Consider the following 18,552-nt stretch of genomic DNA (forward strand, 5'->3'; position numbering starts at 1 on the left):
GGGGGGGGGGGGTCTCATGAAAACCAAAGGGAACATCATTCCCCTAGGTAGATGTATGACTGCACATATGGTGCACAACCAGAGAAATGAAAAGTTGTGTTGCAACTATGTACAATGAATCAAAATGCATTCTGCTGTCATATGTACCTCATTAGAATAAATAAATAAATTAATTTTAAAAATCAAAGGGAGATCAGTAGAGGAAAGAAACTAAAGGATAGAAGGGGAGGAGAAAGGGGGTAGTCCTGGGAAGTGATATTGACCAAATTATATTGTTATTTCATGTACATGCACAAATATGTAACAACAAATCCCATCATTATGTGCAACCATAATATACCAATTTAAAAAAAGGTGAAAAGAGAGGGAAAAAAGAATAGAAGAAAAAAAATTAAACAACCAACTAAATGTTTCTAAGGACAAGTGTCAAGAGTGCCAGATCTGGGTGGGGGTTGTGGCTCAGTGGTAGAGCACTTGCCTAGCATGTGTGAGGCACTGGGTTCAATTCTCACACCATATATAAATAAAATAAAGGTTCATCAACAACTAAAAAATTTTTAAAAAAAGAAGAGTGTCATATCTGACATAAAGCAACATAAGTTTTTCCTTGTTCTTAACACCTCCATTTTTAAAACCCCAGTCCCAGTCTTGTCTATACAATGAGTAACAGTAGTCTACTTTCATTACAGGGTTACATAAAACTGCAGTGCACTCAGAGTGAGCTGAAAGTAATTGCAAAATCAACATATTACAAAAAATAAGGTTAGCATTTGGCCTAATTGTGTATAATGCAGTGTATTTTCAGCTGCGTGACAGCATGCAGGCACTCTTACCAGATGGGAACTGGATGAATTATTGAATGAAATATGAATTATTAAATAAAAATTTAAATTTTTTTAAACTCTTGGCAAAGAGTGAGGAAGAAAGCTTATCTATTTGCCTGAAATTACCTTCACCTGTCATAGCATGTAAACACAGCATATACCACCACAAATGGCATTTATCTACCAGAGCTATTTCTTCCCGTTATTTTCCAATTCAAGATGCTTCCCTAACATAAAGAATTAGTAATCAGCACCAACTCATTCTTCCTTGTTTTTATTTTGTGTTCATGCCAGGTAATAGGAAAAATGTGTCAAAGGGATACAATGTAAGATCCAGACTCCCACAGTACCAGTATGGTCCTTTTAATGGAACACTGGGATAACAGGAATAACCTTTATAGATTTGTGTTATACAGGCAATAAAACATATACCTTTGCAGCATGCCAGCATTTAACCAATCTTAGGAGCTATTTGTTGCCTCATATATTACAGAGAAATAGAGATTTAAGGGATAATGTTCATGGAGGTAGAGGATATGAAGCAATAAACAGCTTTGGAGGCTGGTTAAATGCCAAGTGAAGCCAGGACTACAGTACCATAAACATTATTACTACTATGACAAGATAAGGAGGTGCAAGAAGCTGCCCTCAACCTCACCACAACTAGGGCTCCATTGCTATTCTTGGCCTTTGAAGAGAAAAAGAGGCCCTGGAGGTCTATGAGTTAGTTGTGTTTTTCATGTCTCAGAAAGATATGAAGAAAATCTCAACCTCTATCTAGATGTCCTCTGGGATAAAGTAGGTATCTTCAGACTCTCAGGATCATACTGTATAGATGACTTTCCCTTGAAAGGACAGAGATGATACAGAGTGGTTATGACAGAAACTTTTCTCAGTGGCTGATAATGGGATACTACTAACTGTTCCTGAGTGGTATTTCCTCAGAGGAAATGTGCTCCTGTTCTTTAGGATAAAGCCATTCTAAAGTAATAAGCTGATATGACCAGCTTTTGCTCAAAGACTGATGATGGTATCCAGAGGGGCCATTTAAATCTACATAATTTGTACTACAAACCACTGCTATATGCCTGTGAGGGAGGTACAGGATTATGGAATGTGTAGACTCCTAGGAATAAAAACTGGGTAAAAATAAAACAAAAAAGAGGTATATTATTTAACTATGTACACATGAAATAATATCTGAAATTCAAGATTACCAACATAGTATTTATACCTGCTTCCACATATAACAGAATAATTTTATATTCCATCTTTAAGTGAAAGTGGCCCCCAAAAGTATTAAAAATTACAAATTAAGCCAGGTATGGTGTTTCACACCTGTAAACTCAGCTACTTAAGAAGCTGAGTCAGGATTACTTGAACCCACAAGTTTGAGGCCAGCTTTGGCAATACAGTGAGACCCCAACACAAAAAAAAAAAAGAAAAGAAAAAACCCGACAAAGCCATTTTATAGTCACAATGTTTATAAAGAGATGCTATCTAATAAACATTTCAAAAACCCATATAACTTGATTCAACAGAATGTCTGGAGGCCCTATTAACACTAACTGGTCCCCTCTCAGGAAGCAGCTCTATTAATGACTCCTTCTACCATATTCCACAAAGAGGTTTTAGCAGGAAAACTTTTTCCTACAGTTCTTCCTCATGAAAGTGACACTACTTCAAGAGAAACAAAGTATCTCAACAGGAGAACAGAAATAAGAGGGCTAAAAAACTCTTATCACCTGTTTTTTTCAGATAAGAATGCAGACAGTACAACCTTTAGCTGCCATCTTTTTTTTTTTTTAAAGTACATGCAGCATATTTAGAACTCAGCTGTGTCACATCAGACGTACTGTTGGAAAGTGGATCATGAACAGAATCCAAAAATAACAGCCATTAAAGACCTAGCAACCAAAACATGTTTATGTATCCATTGAAAGCCTGGTGGTTTTGATTATATAGTAGAGAGCATAATCCACCAGTCTATTTTAGGTGAATTTTCCTTTCACCTTCCCTTAATATTAAAGTGTAGGATGACATTAATTTAGGCAAATACAGGGTAAACTCTGAGCAGGGAACTATAGAAACAATTCAAGATTCCTATAGTTGTTGTTTTAAATTTTTATTTTGAGACAGGGTCTCACTAAGTTGCTGAGGGTCTCAATAAGATGTTGAGGCTGAGCAAACACTTGTGATCATCCTGCCTTAAGTTGCTGGGATTGCAGGTATGCGCCAGTGTGCACAGCAAGATTCCTAGTTTTATTTGCTTGCTTTTAACAATCAGCCTCTTCAATTACAAATTTGCTTCCATTCCTGTTTTCTCTATCTGATAAAAGCCATTGCTTTTTTTTAATATTTAGTTTTTAGTTTTAAGTGGACACAATATCTTTATTTTATTTTTATTTGGTGCTGAGGATCAAACTCAGTGCCTCACATGTGCTAGATGAAATTCTACCACTGAACCACAATCCCAGCCAAAACCACTGCTTTTTGAGACTTCTGTCATAGTAGGTTCTAAACTATGCCTTCTAAAATGTATCTTGGTTCTTATTTTCTTTCTTTCTTTTTTTGTATTGGGGGATTGAATCCAGAGGCACTGTACCACAGAGCTACATCCCCAGCCTTTTCATTTTGTGAGACAGGGTCTCACTAAGTTGCCTAGGACCTTGCTAAGTTGCTTAGACTGGCCTTGAAATTGCCATCTTCCTGCCTCATCCTTGTCTGGCTATCATGGTCCTTATTACCCTCCTGGAGCTTATATAGTTTTTTTAGTATTCTATATTTTCTGGAATAAATAATTTGAGTCAATGACAAGTGGATTACAAATAACTTTAAGACCTCTAGGTGGCTCAAGAATGCAACCATTCTCGAGGGATATAAGGAATTTGAATGACAGGCCAAGGGTAGCTAACAACTAAATTTATCTTCTCTGCCAGATTTTCACTAACATATAACATTCATATAACATAAAGCAATCACAGTACATCTTGTAGAGATTCCACTCTAAGGCTATCTGTTACTAAATATTGGAAAAAAAACTTGGAAGGAGACTAAATATAACTTCAGAACTATAATCTCACCAGAAAATAGTTTGATATGCAAAGAAAATAAAGAAATGAATCATGCTGGCTCCAAAGTCTTAAGTTGTTGCTTTCTATCCTTTTCCTTTATCCCCCCTCCCCCTTTTTTTTTTGTACTGGGGATTGAATCCAGGGGTGATTTATCATTGAGCTACATCCCCAGCTCTTTTTTATTTTGAGACAGGGTCTCAGTTGCCAAGGCTGGCCTCAAACTTGTAATCCTCCTATCTCAGTCTCCCAAGTCACTAGGATTACAAGTATTCACCACTACACTCAGCTATCCTTTCACTATGGAACAAGTAACTTAGAATTCTCAAGAAGGTAACAATTCCCCCAAGTGTCACACCCACCTTTCCCTTGGGGTTGGAGGAAGCTTTGAGGATGTAAGTCAGTGGTTATAATGAATCCTAATAACCAAAATACCATTACACAATTCAGAAGTGAGAAAGAAAAACAGGGGAAGGAAAGGATTATGATGAAATGAAACCTAACAATACAGGGAAGAATCAAAGCAAAAATCCTTACTGTTTTCCTACATCTAGGAAAATTTTTTAAAAATTTTTTTAAAGAGAAAATGAAAACAAGGAAACAAACACCAATATTAGTGAATACTACTCTTTTTTAACAAGACAGCCTGAAGAGATGTTATTTACACTGTTTTGCTCAAAAAGCTTAAGAGATGTTTTTCTCGTGTATTCCTTATTTTTATCATCCATTCTTATTTCTTTGAGAAATCCTTGTTTGGATGGTTTTATGTATACTGCATAATAAGTATACTTAATGTAAGACATAGAAATTGAGTAGTTTAAGCAATAAATAAAGAAAATAATGGTAAATATCAGAAAAATAAATGCTTTCACCAAAAAAGCAGATTTTTCCAGTAGAGAAGTGAAAAGGGTACCAAGTTATCAGTTGTCAGAGTCATAGTAAATAGTATTATTAAATTTACACAGAAAGTTGGAGGGATCATTTTTAGGTATGTTCTTTAATAAAGCTGTTTGAGAAGTGAAAACAAATTTACCCTATATTTCTAACTGTCTTCTATTGTTAAAAAAATTAAATATAGACCACATGGGGAAACAAGCAGTCAGTAATAAAGTAGAATGTTTTGATAAGGAAAAGAAAATGCATCTTAGGATGCTGAATATTGCAGAATACAATAGCTTTGTTAGTGTCTTATCTGAAATTTTCAGCATTTACTGAAATTTGGACTCTTCCCTCTGTCCATTTCTTGTTACCATCCTCATCTCTTCTACTACTCAAATTCCAGTTCTTAGTAGTCTGGGGGTTTTTTGTTTTGTTTTGTTTTGTTTTGGTACCAGGGACTGAACTCAGGAGCACTCGACCACTGAGCCACATCCCCAGCCCTATTTTCTATTTTATTTAAAGACAGGGTCTCACTGAGTTGCTTAGCACCTCACTGTTGCTGAGACTGGTTTTGAACTAGCAATCCTCCTGCCTCAGCCTCCCAAGCTGCTGGGATCACAGGCATGCACCACTGTGCCCAGCCAATTCTTACTAATCTCTAGAACTAAACTCTTCTTTTTGTCTAAATATTTACAATGTTTACTAGAACTAGTCTGCAATCTTACATACTACCAGTAAGTGTCACTGGACAGGCCTATGACTTACTTCTAAATAAACAGAAAGTCACCCTTCAGGGCCTGTAAAATAAATTAATAAAGACAGATAAAAACTTTTTTTTGTATTCTTTTTCTTTTTTTGTGGAACATGGTATTAGCACAGAGTATTAAGAGTTAAGAAGTTTGAAAAAGGCAATTACATCAAAATTGCTTTATTAAAAAGGCATATGATGAGAAATATCTGACTTATACACATATACACACAAAATTACATGTCAGCTAACAGAACAATGCATTTCATAGTATCAGACAAGGGAAATGTTTATATACTGCTATAATATCTCAGGTTCTATATTAGATTTGTCTTTCCTAGATAGGTCTCTTCCTTACCTGTTAAACATGATTTTCTGGATCAATAGAAGAAACACTTTTTCTTACTTAAAAAAAAAAAATCTGAAATTGGGGTTCACATGAAGGGTACCTTGTCAGCTATCTCTCCAAATATGTTAAGCAGATTTTTATATCCATGAAGATATTTCTAAACTTGCTTTGTATTTAGATGGATAGCTTTACAAAAGAGGAGAGAGCAACATGTATTCTTCAACACTGTGTGTTGGAAAACAAACACCAGTAGAATAACAATATGGAAGAGAGCAAGGCAGATTTCATTACGGTAGAGTGCCTACACTTCCTCATAACTTGGATTTACACACTGCAAATCCTCTGATCTGATTACCTCCAGTGATCACGTAAAATACCGGCTTTAAACTCTTTGCCTTAGTGATAAAACAGCCACTTTGATTCACAACAAGACATTCACAATAAAGTATATTGTAAACGTACCTGTCCACAGCCCGGGGCATTGCACACAAACGGTCTGTCGTCTCCCATATTTCATATAGCTGAGCGGAGCTGAGGAGGGGGAGGTAGGGGAAAAGTTATGTTAAATACGCTGGAGCAAAAAAATGTGCTTCAAAAATATCAAGCCTAGAAACAGGTGTTCCAAGAATGCTATCTATCAAAGCTGTAAACACAGGCTACTTTGAGGAGACCCATTAGACAGGTGGCATGTGATCTACTGTCCCTCAATTTAAATTTTGTATTAGAAAAATTTATACTTAAATAGTCAAGGAATTTCAAACCTTTGCTAGATTTTCCCTTTCTGCTACAGTATATAACACACTTCTCTAGTCTGCTGAATTACAACAGTGCAGTTCCCTATGTCAATAAATCCACTGAATGTTCAATGTGGAAGCCATATTTTTGAACTAGAGAAGACCAAAATTTGTCATTTAATTAATTAAGGGATTATAGGAGGGGTGCTCCGTTTTACAGGGCCATAATCTGGCTCCCTGGTGTATAAACTACGAGACTGTTGGCAAGAGTCGTTTATCCCAGATTATTGCCAAAGAAAACAAAGCACCCATCCTATTGGGCTACATGGGAAATGATTTTCATTAATAAAAAAAATAAAAATAAAAGCCTTCTTTCCCCACTGGGAGCCTCCTCCTCCCCCCACCAATCGACTGTGGCAAATGGAGAAATATCGGTACCCTCCCCCCGCCTATGATTCTATTTATGGTGAGGTTTTTAAAAGCAGCAATAAAACAAATGTCGACTCTTTGGGGGTTTACTGGGTGAATATGTTCCGGCTGTTTGTGCCGCTCTTGCCCAGAGTTCTTAGGCTGCTCTGTTGCAGCCAACAGATGTGTACTGCTGCAGGGGATAAAAGAAATGACACTAAAAAGCATCACCATCCATCTCCTCTATTTCTCTGAAGAATTTAACAGAATTTATAATTATTTATATGTGTGTGTGTGTGTATATATATATATATATTTAATATTGAAGCTAAATTCTCAAAATATTGATTAACATTCTTTGTCAATGAACAATAATTCCAATCTCATTGGGTTGGGAAAATTTCTCATATTCCAACTAGGAATAAAAATAGAGGTATAGATGAATAAATATTAGAAATGCAAATCACAGTAAAAATATTCCCAAAAGATAAACAGTATTTTGGAAAAGTGGAAGAGAAAAACGGGGAAAGGGATGAAAATACCCTTATAGATTAAACTCTTAAAGGACATTTCCAAACATCTCTCCATAAGAGAGAAACGTATACAAACAAATGAACAGGGAAGATAACAGAGGCTGAAATAATTGAATCACATTCAATTATTTGAATATGATTGGAAATAATTTCAGAACTGTAACCAAATTTCAAATTTTATCTTAGAGATAAACAGAAATATCAATCTCAGTCAGGCCTATATTAAATTAAAAAGTTAACATGCTAGAATCAATCTGGTAACCAGAAAACCATGCTTAAAACATAGAGGGTGGGTAGGTAACATCTCTCCTATTCTCTTAGGGCTCACTCTGGGGTTAGAAACGAGTATTTCTGGTTGTCTAATCAGCAATTCCACAACTAATCAGCGCTTAAAATTGTGGGGTGCTCAATAAAATAGAAGGGGCTTCTTGGTCATCTTTCAATGTGATAGGAACATGGTCTAACCATGAAGGAAACTGATGCTGCAGCATTGCTGTAATGGAAGAGACCCTGTATGTACATACATGTACACAGATTTATATCACATTTAGCCAGGATAAATTGCTTCAATAAATTCTGTTCCTAGGAGATGCTAGCTCAAGCTGATGATTGGGTACTAGGAAATGAGAGCTTCATTCTTCTCCACATAGCCCCAGGACAAGGGAGTTTTTTGGGGGGGTTGTTTGTTTATTTAAAATATATGATGATTTTTTAGTACTTTTTGGAAACACAACATTGTACAAAAAAAAAAAAAAGGTAAACAAAAGCAGATAAATATAAAGACCAAGAACTTTATGTCTGAAAATTCAGATAATTTCTAAAAAGCAATTCATCTCTGGAAAAAGTCCTAAATGCTGTGCTACAGATAATTTCACTTTCTAGTCCTAGAACCTGTTTTCCTAATATAATTACAAAATGAAATTTTATTTCAAAAAGGGCCTCCAACGTATTTTCCAACCAGGAAGTAAACTACAAGGGCTAGAATAGACACAAGAACCACGCAAAATGCCTTATTTTTTATCTTGGTTCTGATATTTGGACCTAAATGTTCTCATTTTTCTATTTACTTAGAGGAAGAAATGGGTTCTGGCTGAGAAGGGGACAGCACTGGCATACAAAGTGATTAAATAAATTTTGGAATGATTTCCATAGAACCACAAAATTCAAACTTAACTTGGCTTTTCACAATCACTCCACAATATATGGCTTCTGGGTTTTATTTAATGGCATCATTATTAGGAAATAGCGATAAGAAAATTGAGTCCTTCCATCCCCAGCCAAAAAGAAGGAAAAAAGAAAGAAACAAACAAATATGTCTTTTGAAAAGAAAAAAAAGAGCGGGTGGGGGGGATAAAAAAACACTTTGGGGGAAAAAAAAGCATTAAAATCTAACAGAAGTAAGCATTTTCACTGGTCTTAAATATTCAACTGACATTCACTAACTAGGATTTCCTGCTTCCTTCCCAATTTGCTGGCCTTTGTTTTACCGTTTTCACCAAAGGGAGATAACAATGGGAGGAAGGCTTTTTTTCTTAAATACCCACAGTGATTCTTAAATCATTCCCTTAATTTTTTGCCCTATGTAATTTCCATATTTCTTGTTTTAAAGAAAGTTTAAATACTTAACAATCAGAATGATCTGTCCATCCATTAAAAAATAAATAAATCCAACAAACATTTCTATTTTAAAATTTCTCCTGCATCAATTTGTTAATATAAAGAATCTTGCTGGTTTATTTCTACCTGATACTGAAAACAAATTTTTAATTGTTAGGTCAAACTGATGCTCTTTCAAAAACAAAAAGCTACGCATTTCTGTAGGATAAACAGGAGACAAAAAATGAAATCTTCAATAATGACACTGACACTACTGCTTGACAAAGTAGATCATGTATCTGGGTATAGCACTCACAGTGTGTTGTCATCTCGATCTATTTCTTTAGGATGAAACACAAGCATTTTATAGAACTAAACAATAAATAACAGGACAGGGATACACATACATTAAGAGGTACTGCCAAGGGTAAGTGAAATGCTTTCAGCAAGGAGAAGAACTGGAAAACAAAGATGCACTGAAAGGCCGTCCAAGAGATCAAGGTGTATAGAGGAAAGGCTGAGGTACTCAGTGAAGCCAGAAGGCAAAAATGATAAAATTTAGGATTTATTAAAAAGAGAAAGTTATCGGATTGCTGTGAAAAAAGTTAAAAAAAAAACACAATGTTTAGAGGATAACTTTTTAATAACTGAGATAATTTCCAAAAGCCTATGTCTAATAGTTTTGTCAGAGGTAGAGGTAGATCCTAATTCGTCAGCATACAAATGAAAAAACAGATTCTCTTTTTTTGTATATATAGATCTATCTATCTCTTTTAGTTTTTGTTTTTAATAGAATTGAGGATAGAGTCTGTAACTAAGGGTTACAAAGTTAATTCTCTGAATCTGGTTACAATGTGATAATTTCTTTAGTAACAAATTGGTGTTAATAAGATGGCCCAATTCTTAAATATGGAATCCAAGCCCCATACAAATACAACCAAGGGCCTGTTCTAATGACAAAAGCAAACATCACTAGGTATAACGACAGGGCATATATACCATAAATACCAAAGATTCATAGAAATCTAAAAGGGGATTAGATTATCCTTTCTTCCTTCATTCAAAAAACACTACTATGGAACTATTAAGTGCCAAGTAAAATGAACCTAAAAATAAAAAAAACAAGAGGCTAAGGCAGGAGAATCACAAGTTTGAGGCCAGCCTTAGCAAGTCAGCAAGACCCTGTCTCAAAATAAAAAATAAAAAGGGCTGGCAATGGAGCTCAGTGGTAGAGCATCCCTGGATTCAATTCCCACCATCATCTTACACGTGAGTGTGGCGCGAGCGCGCGCGCACACGCACACACACACACACACACACACACAGACACAGACATAGAAAAGTTAATGCTTAATTAAACCTCTAACAAAACCTCAGCCAGAACTGTCAAGATACACATTCCAGGGGCTGAAGTTGCGGCTCAGTGGTAGAGCACTTGCCTAGCACATGTGAGGCACTGGATTCAATCCTTAGCACCACGTAAAAATAAATAAATAAAATAAAAGTATTAAAAAAAGATATATGTTCCAGCACAACAGCATGTCAATCACAAATACAGCAGAAGAGGCAACTTTTAGGAATACATATTTGGGCAATTTTTCTGAAAAGCAGTTTGACAATATTTGTAAACTGTCTTACCCAAATGTTTGATACCTTTGAACAAATCATTCTTCTCTTGGTATTCTATTCTAAGAATAAAACCAGAAACACAGACCCTTTTACGTATTAAAATGTTCATCATAGTCATATTTATAATCCAAAACGATAGGAATTGAATTTTTAAGAGAAATTGATAAATGTAAATTAAGGTATTGCCTCACAAGATACTATTTAAAATGTTAAGAAAACAATCTGAAAACTATTTAATGACATGAGAAAATGCTAATACATTAAATGAGAAAAGCAGAATAAAAGACTGCATACATCCATAATTCCAAATCTATAGGATAGAAAACAAATAATAAGTATGGAAAAAGATGAATTAACAACAAAATATTAAAAAGGGTTATCTCTGGATAACCATATTCTACATGATTTTTATATTCTTCTTGTACCTTTATTATTTCTTAAAAGCTCTACAACTATCAGATTGCTTTTTTTTTAAATTTGTTTTTGTAGTTATAGATGGACAGAATGCCTTTATTGTATTTGTTTATTTTTATATGGTGCTAAGGATCAAACCCAGTGCCTCACACTTGCTAGGCAAGCGCTCTGCCACTGAGCTACAGCCTCAGCCCTATGGACTACTTTTTTTTTTTTTTTATAACTTTATTTTATCTATTTATTTATTTTTACATGGTGCTGAGGATCGAACACAGGGCCTTGCACATGCTAGGCGAGCGTTCTACCGCTGAGCCATAACCCCAGCCCCCTCCACGGATTGCTTTTAATAAATAAATTATAATGTCAGCTAAGAATGCCTATCAGCATGATTGGAAAAAAAAAATGTCTTTAAATTAAGTGTTGGAGGGGTGGGGACAGGGTGTATGTATTTGCCAGACAGGTCCAAAGCTCTAAAATTTAAATCATAACAAGTTGCTCATTCTCTACTACAAAGCAACAGAACCAACTGGCAAATTAAGTTCAAAACGGATGAACAGGGGCTGAGGTTGTGGCTCAATGGTAGAGCGCTCACCTAGCATGCATGAGGCACTGGGTTCAATCCTCTGCACCACATAGAAATAAAATAAAGGTACTGTGTCTACTTACAACTAAAAAATATATACATTAAATAAAAAATGGACCATCTGGGCTGAGGTTATAGCTCAGTGGTAGAGTGCTTGCCTAGTACACATGAGGCACTGAGTTCAATACTCAGCACCACAAAAAAATAAATAAAATAAAGGTATTGTATCCATCTACAACTAAAAATTAAAAAAAAAAAAAAAAAAAGGACCATCAGCCGGGCACAGTGGTACACACCTGTAATACCAGCAGCTCGGGAGACTTAGGCAGAAGACTGTGCTTCAGCAACTTACTGAGGACCTAAGCAACTCAGCAAGACCTTGTCTCTAAATAAAATATAAGAAAGGGCTAGGGATATTGCTCAGTGGTTAAGCGGCCCTGGGTTCAATCCCTGGTACCAAAAAGGGAAAAAAAAAAAGAATGAACCATCAAAAGTCTTTCTAAAATTATAAACTAAGTTTCATACAGAAAATAAATATGGTGAAAACTTCAGCTTACATCCATACACAGAACAAACCAAGCAGTTCAACACAGTCCTTTGTTACCCTTAAGGACCAATTTTCAGAATCCCATGAATGCTCCCTGACAACAAGTATTACTTGTAGTAATAAATAATGTCAATGATAAATAATTAGAAATTAACCCAGCCATTACCACAAAGGGAATTCAGATAGCTTAAACCAAGATTAGCAAGTACTAAATGCTATTTAGCTCAACTATAACCATGCTGAAAAATGTAGACAGGCACATATGGGCCTTGTTCCTTTATGATATTAAAAAGAAGCCAGATTTGGTAGTACTCACCTGTAATCCCAGTGACTCAAGAGGCTAAGACACAATGATTTCAAGTTCAAGGCCAGCCTCAGCAATTTAGCAAGGCCCTAAGAAACTTAGTAAGAATCTCTCAAAAGAAAAAAAAAAAAAAAAGGACTGGGGATATAGCTTACTGAGAAAGTGACCCTGGGTTAATTTTCAACTATCAAATAAATATTAAAAAGAAGAAGTAGTAGTAGCAGCAGCAGCAGCCACTGCCACCACCACCACCAGAAACTGGTGTGCTGGCGTATGCCTATAATTCCATCAACTTGGGAAGCTGAGGCAGAAAAATCACCAAGTTCAAGATCTGCCTCAGGAATTTAGTGAGACCCTGCCTCAAAATAAAAAACAAAAAAAGGCTTGGGATGTAGCTCAGTGGTAGAGCACCACTGGGTTCAATCCCCAATACCCAAGTAAATGAATGAATCAATCAATGAGTGAAATAAAAACCATGCTATGTATGGTGATACATACCTATAATCCCATAGACTTGGGAGGCTTAGGCAGGAGAACTGCAAGTTCAAAATCTGCATCAGTGGGCTGGGGATATAGCTCAGTTGGTAGAGTACTTGCCTTGCATGCACAAGGTCCTAAATTCAATCCCCAGCACCACAAAAAGATCTGCCTCAGCAATTTAGCAAGACCCTGTCTCAAAATAAAAAACAAAAAGTCTGTAAAAGGTAGTACTCACCTGTAATCCTAGTTACTCAGGAGGCTAAGGAAGAACCTTAGCCTCCTGAGTAACTAAGATTACGGATCGCAAGTTCAAAGCCAGCCTCAGCAAACTTAGCAAGGCCCTAAGCAACTTAGTGAGACCCTGCCTCAAAATAAAAAAATAAAAAGGGCTGGGGATGTAGCTCAGTGACAGAGCACTCTAGGTTCAATTCCCAGTACCAAAAACTGATAGAATGAGCCAGGTGCAGTGGCACACACCTGTAATCTCAGCAGCTCAGGAGGTTGAGACAGGAGGATCTCGAGTTCAAAGCCAACCTCAGCAATAGTGAGGGCAAGGTGCTGAGCAACTCAGTGAAACCCTGTCTCTAAATGAAATACAATAGGACTGGGGATGTGGGCTGTGGCTCAGTGGTTGAGTGCTCCTGAGTTCAATCTTCAATACCAAAAATAAATAAATACATACATACATACATACATACATACATACCAGGCAGGCATGGTGGTTCACACTTGTAATCTGTTACTCCAGAAGGTAAGGCCCTAAGCAATTTAATGAGACCATTCCCCCCAAATTAAAAGGGCTTAAGGTGTGGCTCAGAGGTTTTAACACCCCCGTAATCAATCCCCAGTACCAGTAAATGAGTGAATGAATGAATAAATAATAAGGAAGGAAGCTGGGGTAGTGGCATATGCCTGTAATTCCAGCTACTTGGGAGGCTGAGAATCACAAGTTTGAGGCCAACCATGGCAATTTGGCAAGATTCTGTCTCAAAATAAAAAATAAAAAGAGTTGGGGATGTTATTTCAGTGGTAGAGAGCCGCTGGGTTCAATCCCCAACACTGAGTGAGGGAATGATATACAAACAGTTCTTTTTACAAAAATATAACTTAGGATATCAATTTTCAGACTCTAAGAAAATTTTGCTGCTCCTGAACAAAGACTACAAATGCTAAAATTCTTTGTCACGGTAGTTTCAACATTTTACTCTCCATAGGATACTCAGTGCTGTTCTGATTTGCATTAAATCTAGAAAACTGACTAAGGGAAAATATTTCAGTAAACATATGAACATGAGACTATAATACAGATTATGTGAACTCCAGAAAACAGAGTAAACTCAAGTTTTGCTAGGCAACAGATTTTTTTGGTGGGGGGGAGGGGGGGAAGTGGGTGTGGCACTGGGAATTGAACCCAGAGGTGCTCTACCACTGAGGTACATCCCAAGCCCTTTTTATTCTATTTTGAGGCAGGGTCTTGCTGGACTCAAGTTGCAATCCTCCTGCTTCAGTCTCCTGAATCACTGGGATTACAGAAATATGCCAGAACATCTGCTGTAGTAGATTATTTAGGAACTGAAATTCTGATTAATTTTCCATTGTAATACTTGACATTACAATAATTTAGCTCTAATATCTCATTAAGTAAATCAACTGTCTCAAAAGGACAGTACTATAATCTTGAACTAATTAGCCTATTGTCTTATAACTAAGGTTTTGTTGTTGTTGTTTGTTTTGGTACTGGGGATTGAACCCAGGGCGTTTTACCATCCATTGAGCTACATTCTTCAGTCTTTTTTTTTTTTTTTTTTTTGTGTGTGTGTGTGTGTGTATGTGTATTTTGAGTCAAGGTTTCACTAAATTGCTAAGGGTCTCTCACTAAATTGCTGAGACTAGCCTCAAACTTATGATCCTTCTGCCTCAGCCTCCTAAGACACTGGAATTACAGGCGTGTGCCACTGCATCTGGCTTCAATCAAAGTTTTGTAAAGCACTTTGCCAACAGACTAGAAAACTGAGGCACAGAGTTTAAAAAAAAAAAAAACTGGCAAAAAAGGAATCAAGAGGTTGAGGTTGGTCTGAATCTTACTTATCCACATACTCCAAACAAGATACAAAAATGAACAAATAACCCAAATGACAAATTAAATAATAATGAGTTAAATGAATTAAACAGACACTTCTCAAAAAGAAGAAATACAAATGGCCAAGAAATACATGAAAAAATGTTCAACATCATTAGCTATTAGGGAAACACAAATTAGAACTACACTGAGGGGCTGGGGATGTGGCTCAAGCGGTAGTGTGCTCGCCTGGCATGCATGGGGCCAAGGTTCGATCCTCAGCACCACATACAAAGATGTTGTGTCCACTGAAAACTAAAGAATAAATTAAAAATTAAAAAAAAAAAAGAACTACACTGAGATTTTATCTCATAGAAGTCAGAATGGCAAACAATAATAAATGCAGGAGAGGATGGGACTGTAAATTAGTACAAATACTATGGAAATCCGTATGAAGATTCTTCAAAAGACTAGGTTCAATTGGTAGAGTGCTTGCCTCGCATGTTCAAAGGTCCTGGGTTCAATCCCCAGCACTGCCAAAAACAAACAAAAAAAGACCCAGCTACAAACTCCTTGGTATTTATCCTAAAAAACTGAAGTCAGTATGCTCCAGTGATACCTGCTTACCCATGTGAATAGCAGCACAATTTACAATGGCCAAATTATGGAGCCAGCCTAGGTATCCACCAGTGAATGAATGGATAAAGAAAATGTGGTATATACACAATGAGTTTTATTCAAAAATGACATTATGTGCTGGACACGGAAGCAAAAATCTGTAATCCCAGCAGCCCAGAGGGCTGAGACAGGAGGATCACAAGTTCAAAGCCAGCCTGAGCGATGGCGAGGTGCTAAGCAACTCAGTGAGACCCCGTCTCTAAATAAAATACAAAATAGGGCTGGGGTTGTGGCTCAGTGGTTGAGTGCCCCTGAGTTCAATCCCTGGTACCCCCCCAATTCCCCCCCCCCAAAAAAACCAAAGACATTATGTCATTTGAGGAAAAATGGATAGAACTTTAGACCATTATGTTAAGTGAAATAAGCCAAACTCTGAAGGGCTGTATTTTTTTCCTCTCGTATGTGGAAGCTAGAGAGGAAAAAGGAAAAGAAAGGTAGGGAAGGTAGGGATCTTGTGAAAAATCAAAGGGAGCTCAACAGAGGAAAGGAACCAGGGAGTGGGAGGAGGGTAAGAAGGGGGAAGTTCTACAGAGTGATATTGGCCAAATCATATTGTTATATTATGTGCATGTACTAACATGTAACTTAAATACCATCATTATATACAACTAAAATGCACTAATAGAAAATGTGGAAATGGGAAAAGATGCAAAAATTAGCAAAATGAACACATCTTTTTATAACTCAGGAAAAGTTGCAGACAAATTGCACACTGTGTAACTATTTATAATTGAATCATGCATTTCCAACAATTTAGGGATACAACAGGTGTTCCTTATATACTTACAAATTAATATCCAGAAACGTGAATTTGAAGGACTATAAGTTCTTGGAGTATATTTTTGTCTAAAAAAATTAAGTATAATAATCCCTCCTTATCACAGGAGATACTAAGACTTGAGGTACATGCCTGAAACCACAGATGGTACCAAATTCTGTACGTAGTATGTTTTTTCCTATACGCCCTGCAGCATTGCCACATAGTACCAGAGTTAATCTGTCCTTCCATGTTTTATGCCCTAGTGCATCTGTTACATCAGTACTTTTGTGGTTTGGGGCCATCATTAAGTAAAATAAGGGTTACTTGAACACAAGCACTGCAATACTGTGACAGTCGATCTGATACTCGAGACGGCCGAGTGACTAAAAGGCAACGTACAACATGGATTCATGGACTGGCTAGACAAAGGGATGATTCACGTCCCAGGGTCCTGGAAGAGATAGAGTGGGATGGCACCAGATTTCATTACATTACTCATAGCAATGCACAATTTAAAACTTACAAATTATTTAGAATTTTCCATTTAACATGTTCAGATCTCTGTTTATACGAGTTAACTAAAACTGCAAAAAATAGAACTGCAGATGGGGCAATGGGGAAAATGTAATGCTCAGTTTTCATGTTAAGCATATTTTACTATGGTTATTTTTAAATTCATAATCTAGTTACAACATATACCAAGGGTTGGCCAAATCCAGCCTGCCATCTATTTTTGTGTAGCCTACAAGATAAGAATGGATTTCACACTTTAAATGGTTGAAAAAAAATCAAAGACTATTTTGTGACACATGAAAATTATATGAAATTAGTGTCCATAATTAAAGTTACATTAGAACACATTCATGCTTATTCATTTACATATCATCCATGGCTATTTGTGCTAGAATGGTAAAGCTGAGTAGGTACAAAGAAACCTCATGCCTGCAAGGTCTAACATATTTATTACTTTTGCTTTAATTTGCCAATTCTTCGTATGTATGATAGCTATCAAAATACATGGGTTAATTAGAATATCCTAATTACAAAGAATGTCAGAATTTATATGTTAATCTTTAATATGTTCATCTATAATGTGACTACTCAAGTATTAATTTTTATGTGGATTTTCAGATTTTAGAATTATATTTTCTTAAAATAAAGTCAAGGTAGTTCAATAATTCTCAAACTCTGCATATTTACCTAGGCACCTTGTAAAAATACAAACTCCTAGGCCTCCTGGATTTTCTTGGTACTAGGCCCAAAGAATCTACACTTTAAAAAATATTCTTTGTAATTCTGATACAAATGATCAGTGATTCACCCTTTATGAGGCACTAAGGTTGGAGAGGTCATAAATTCCACATGGAAAATAGCTGTATTTTTCAACTTTGGCATTATAAGACAACAGTTCTCAAAGTAGGCTCCATGGATCCTGACAGATTTCCCAAATTCTTTCAGAGAGTTTATGGGGGTTAAAATCACTTGTGGGCAAAAGATCTATTTAAAGAGCAAGACAGACCAATACATTTTATGTATTTATTTTTGGGTACTGAAGTTTGAATCCAGAGGCACTTAACCACTGAGCCACATTCCCAGCCTTTTTTATTTTGAGACAGGGTCTCACTAAATTGCCAAGGCTGGCCTTGAACTTGCAAATTCTGCCTCAGCCTCTGAAGGAGTCTCTGGGATTACAGGCTTTCACCACCGCTCCTGGCAGGCCAATGCATTTTAATGTAATAGTATCAAAAGTTCAGAGATGTGGTTTCAGATTCTACACTTTTAAAAACTATCACTTTTCAGATTTGGGACTGAAGAAGATTATCTATATTTACCTGACAGTAATATTTCTCTTTTCTATAACATATCTGTATGACCCTCGTCATATTTCCTTAAATACTTAAACATCCTAATAGACTGAATGCCGAAGCAGAGATGAGAAACTGGCTGTCTCATGTT

General features: G+C 36.4%; 1 protein-coding gene across 3 annotated transcripts in view; it reads right to left on the bottom strand.

Moving 5' to 3' along the window:
• Atf7 (activating transcription factor 7) overlaps positions 1-18,552 on the bottom strand; it is a 100,310-nt gene that overhangs the window by 68,900 nt on the left and 12,858 nt on the right. For all 3 annotated transcript variants that reach the window (XM_015493548.2, XM_015493546.2, XM_048802822.1), the window contains exon 2: positions 6,334-6,402. In XM_015493548.2, coding sequence (XP_015349034.1) covers positions 6,334-6,381 — 48 coding nt within the window. In that variant the 5' untranslated portion in view covers positions 6,382-6,402. The remainder of the gene's footprint in view (positions 1-6,333; positions 6,403-18,552) is intronic.

The sequence above is a fragment of the Marmota marmota genome, unplaced genomic scaffold, assembly GCF_001458135.2.
Source record: "Marmota marmota marmota unplaced genomic scaffold, marMar, whole genome shotgun sequence".
NCBI lineage: Eukaryota > Metazoa > Chordata > Mammalia > Rodentia > Sciuridae > Marmota > Marmota marmota.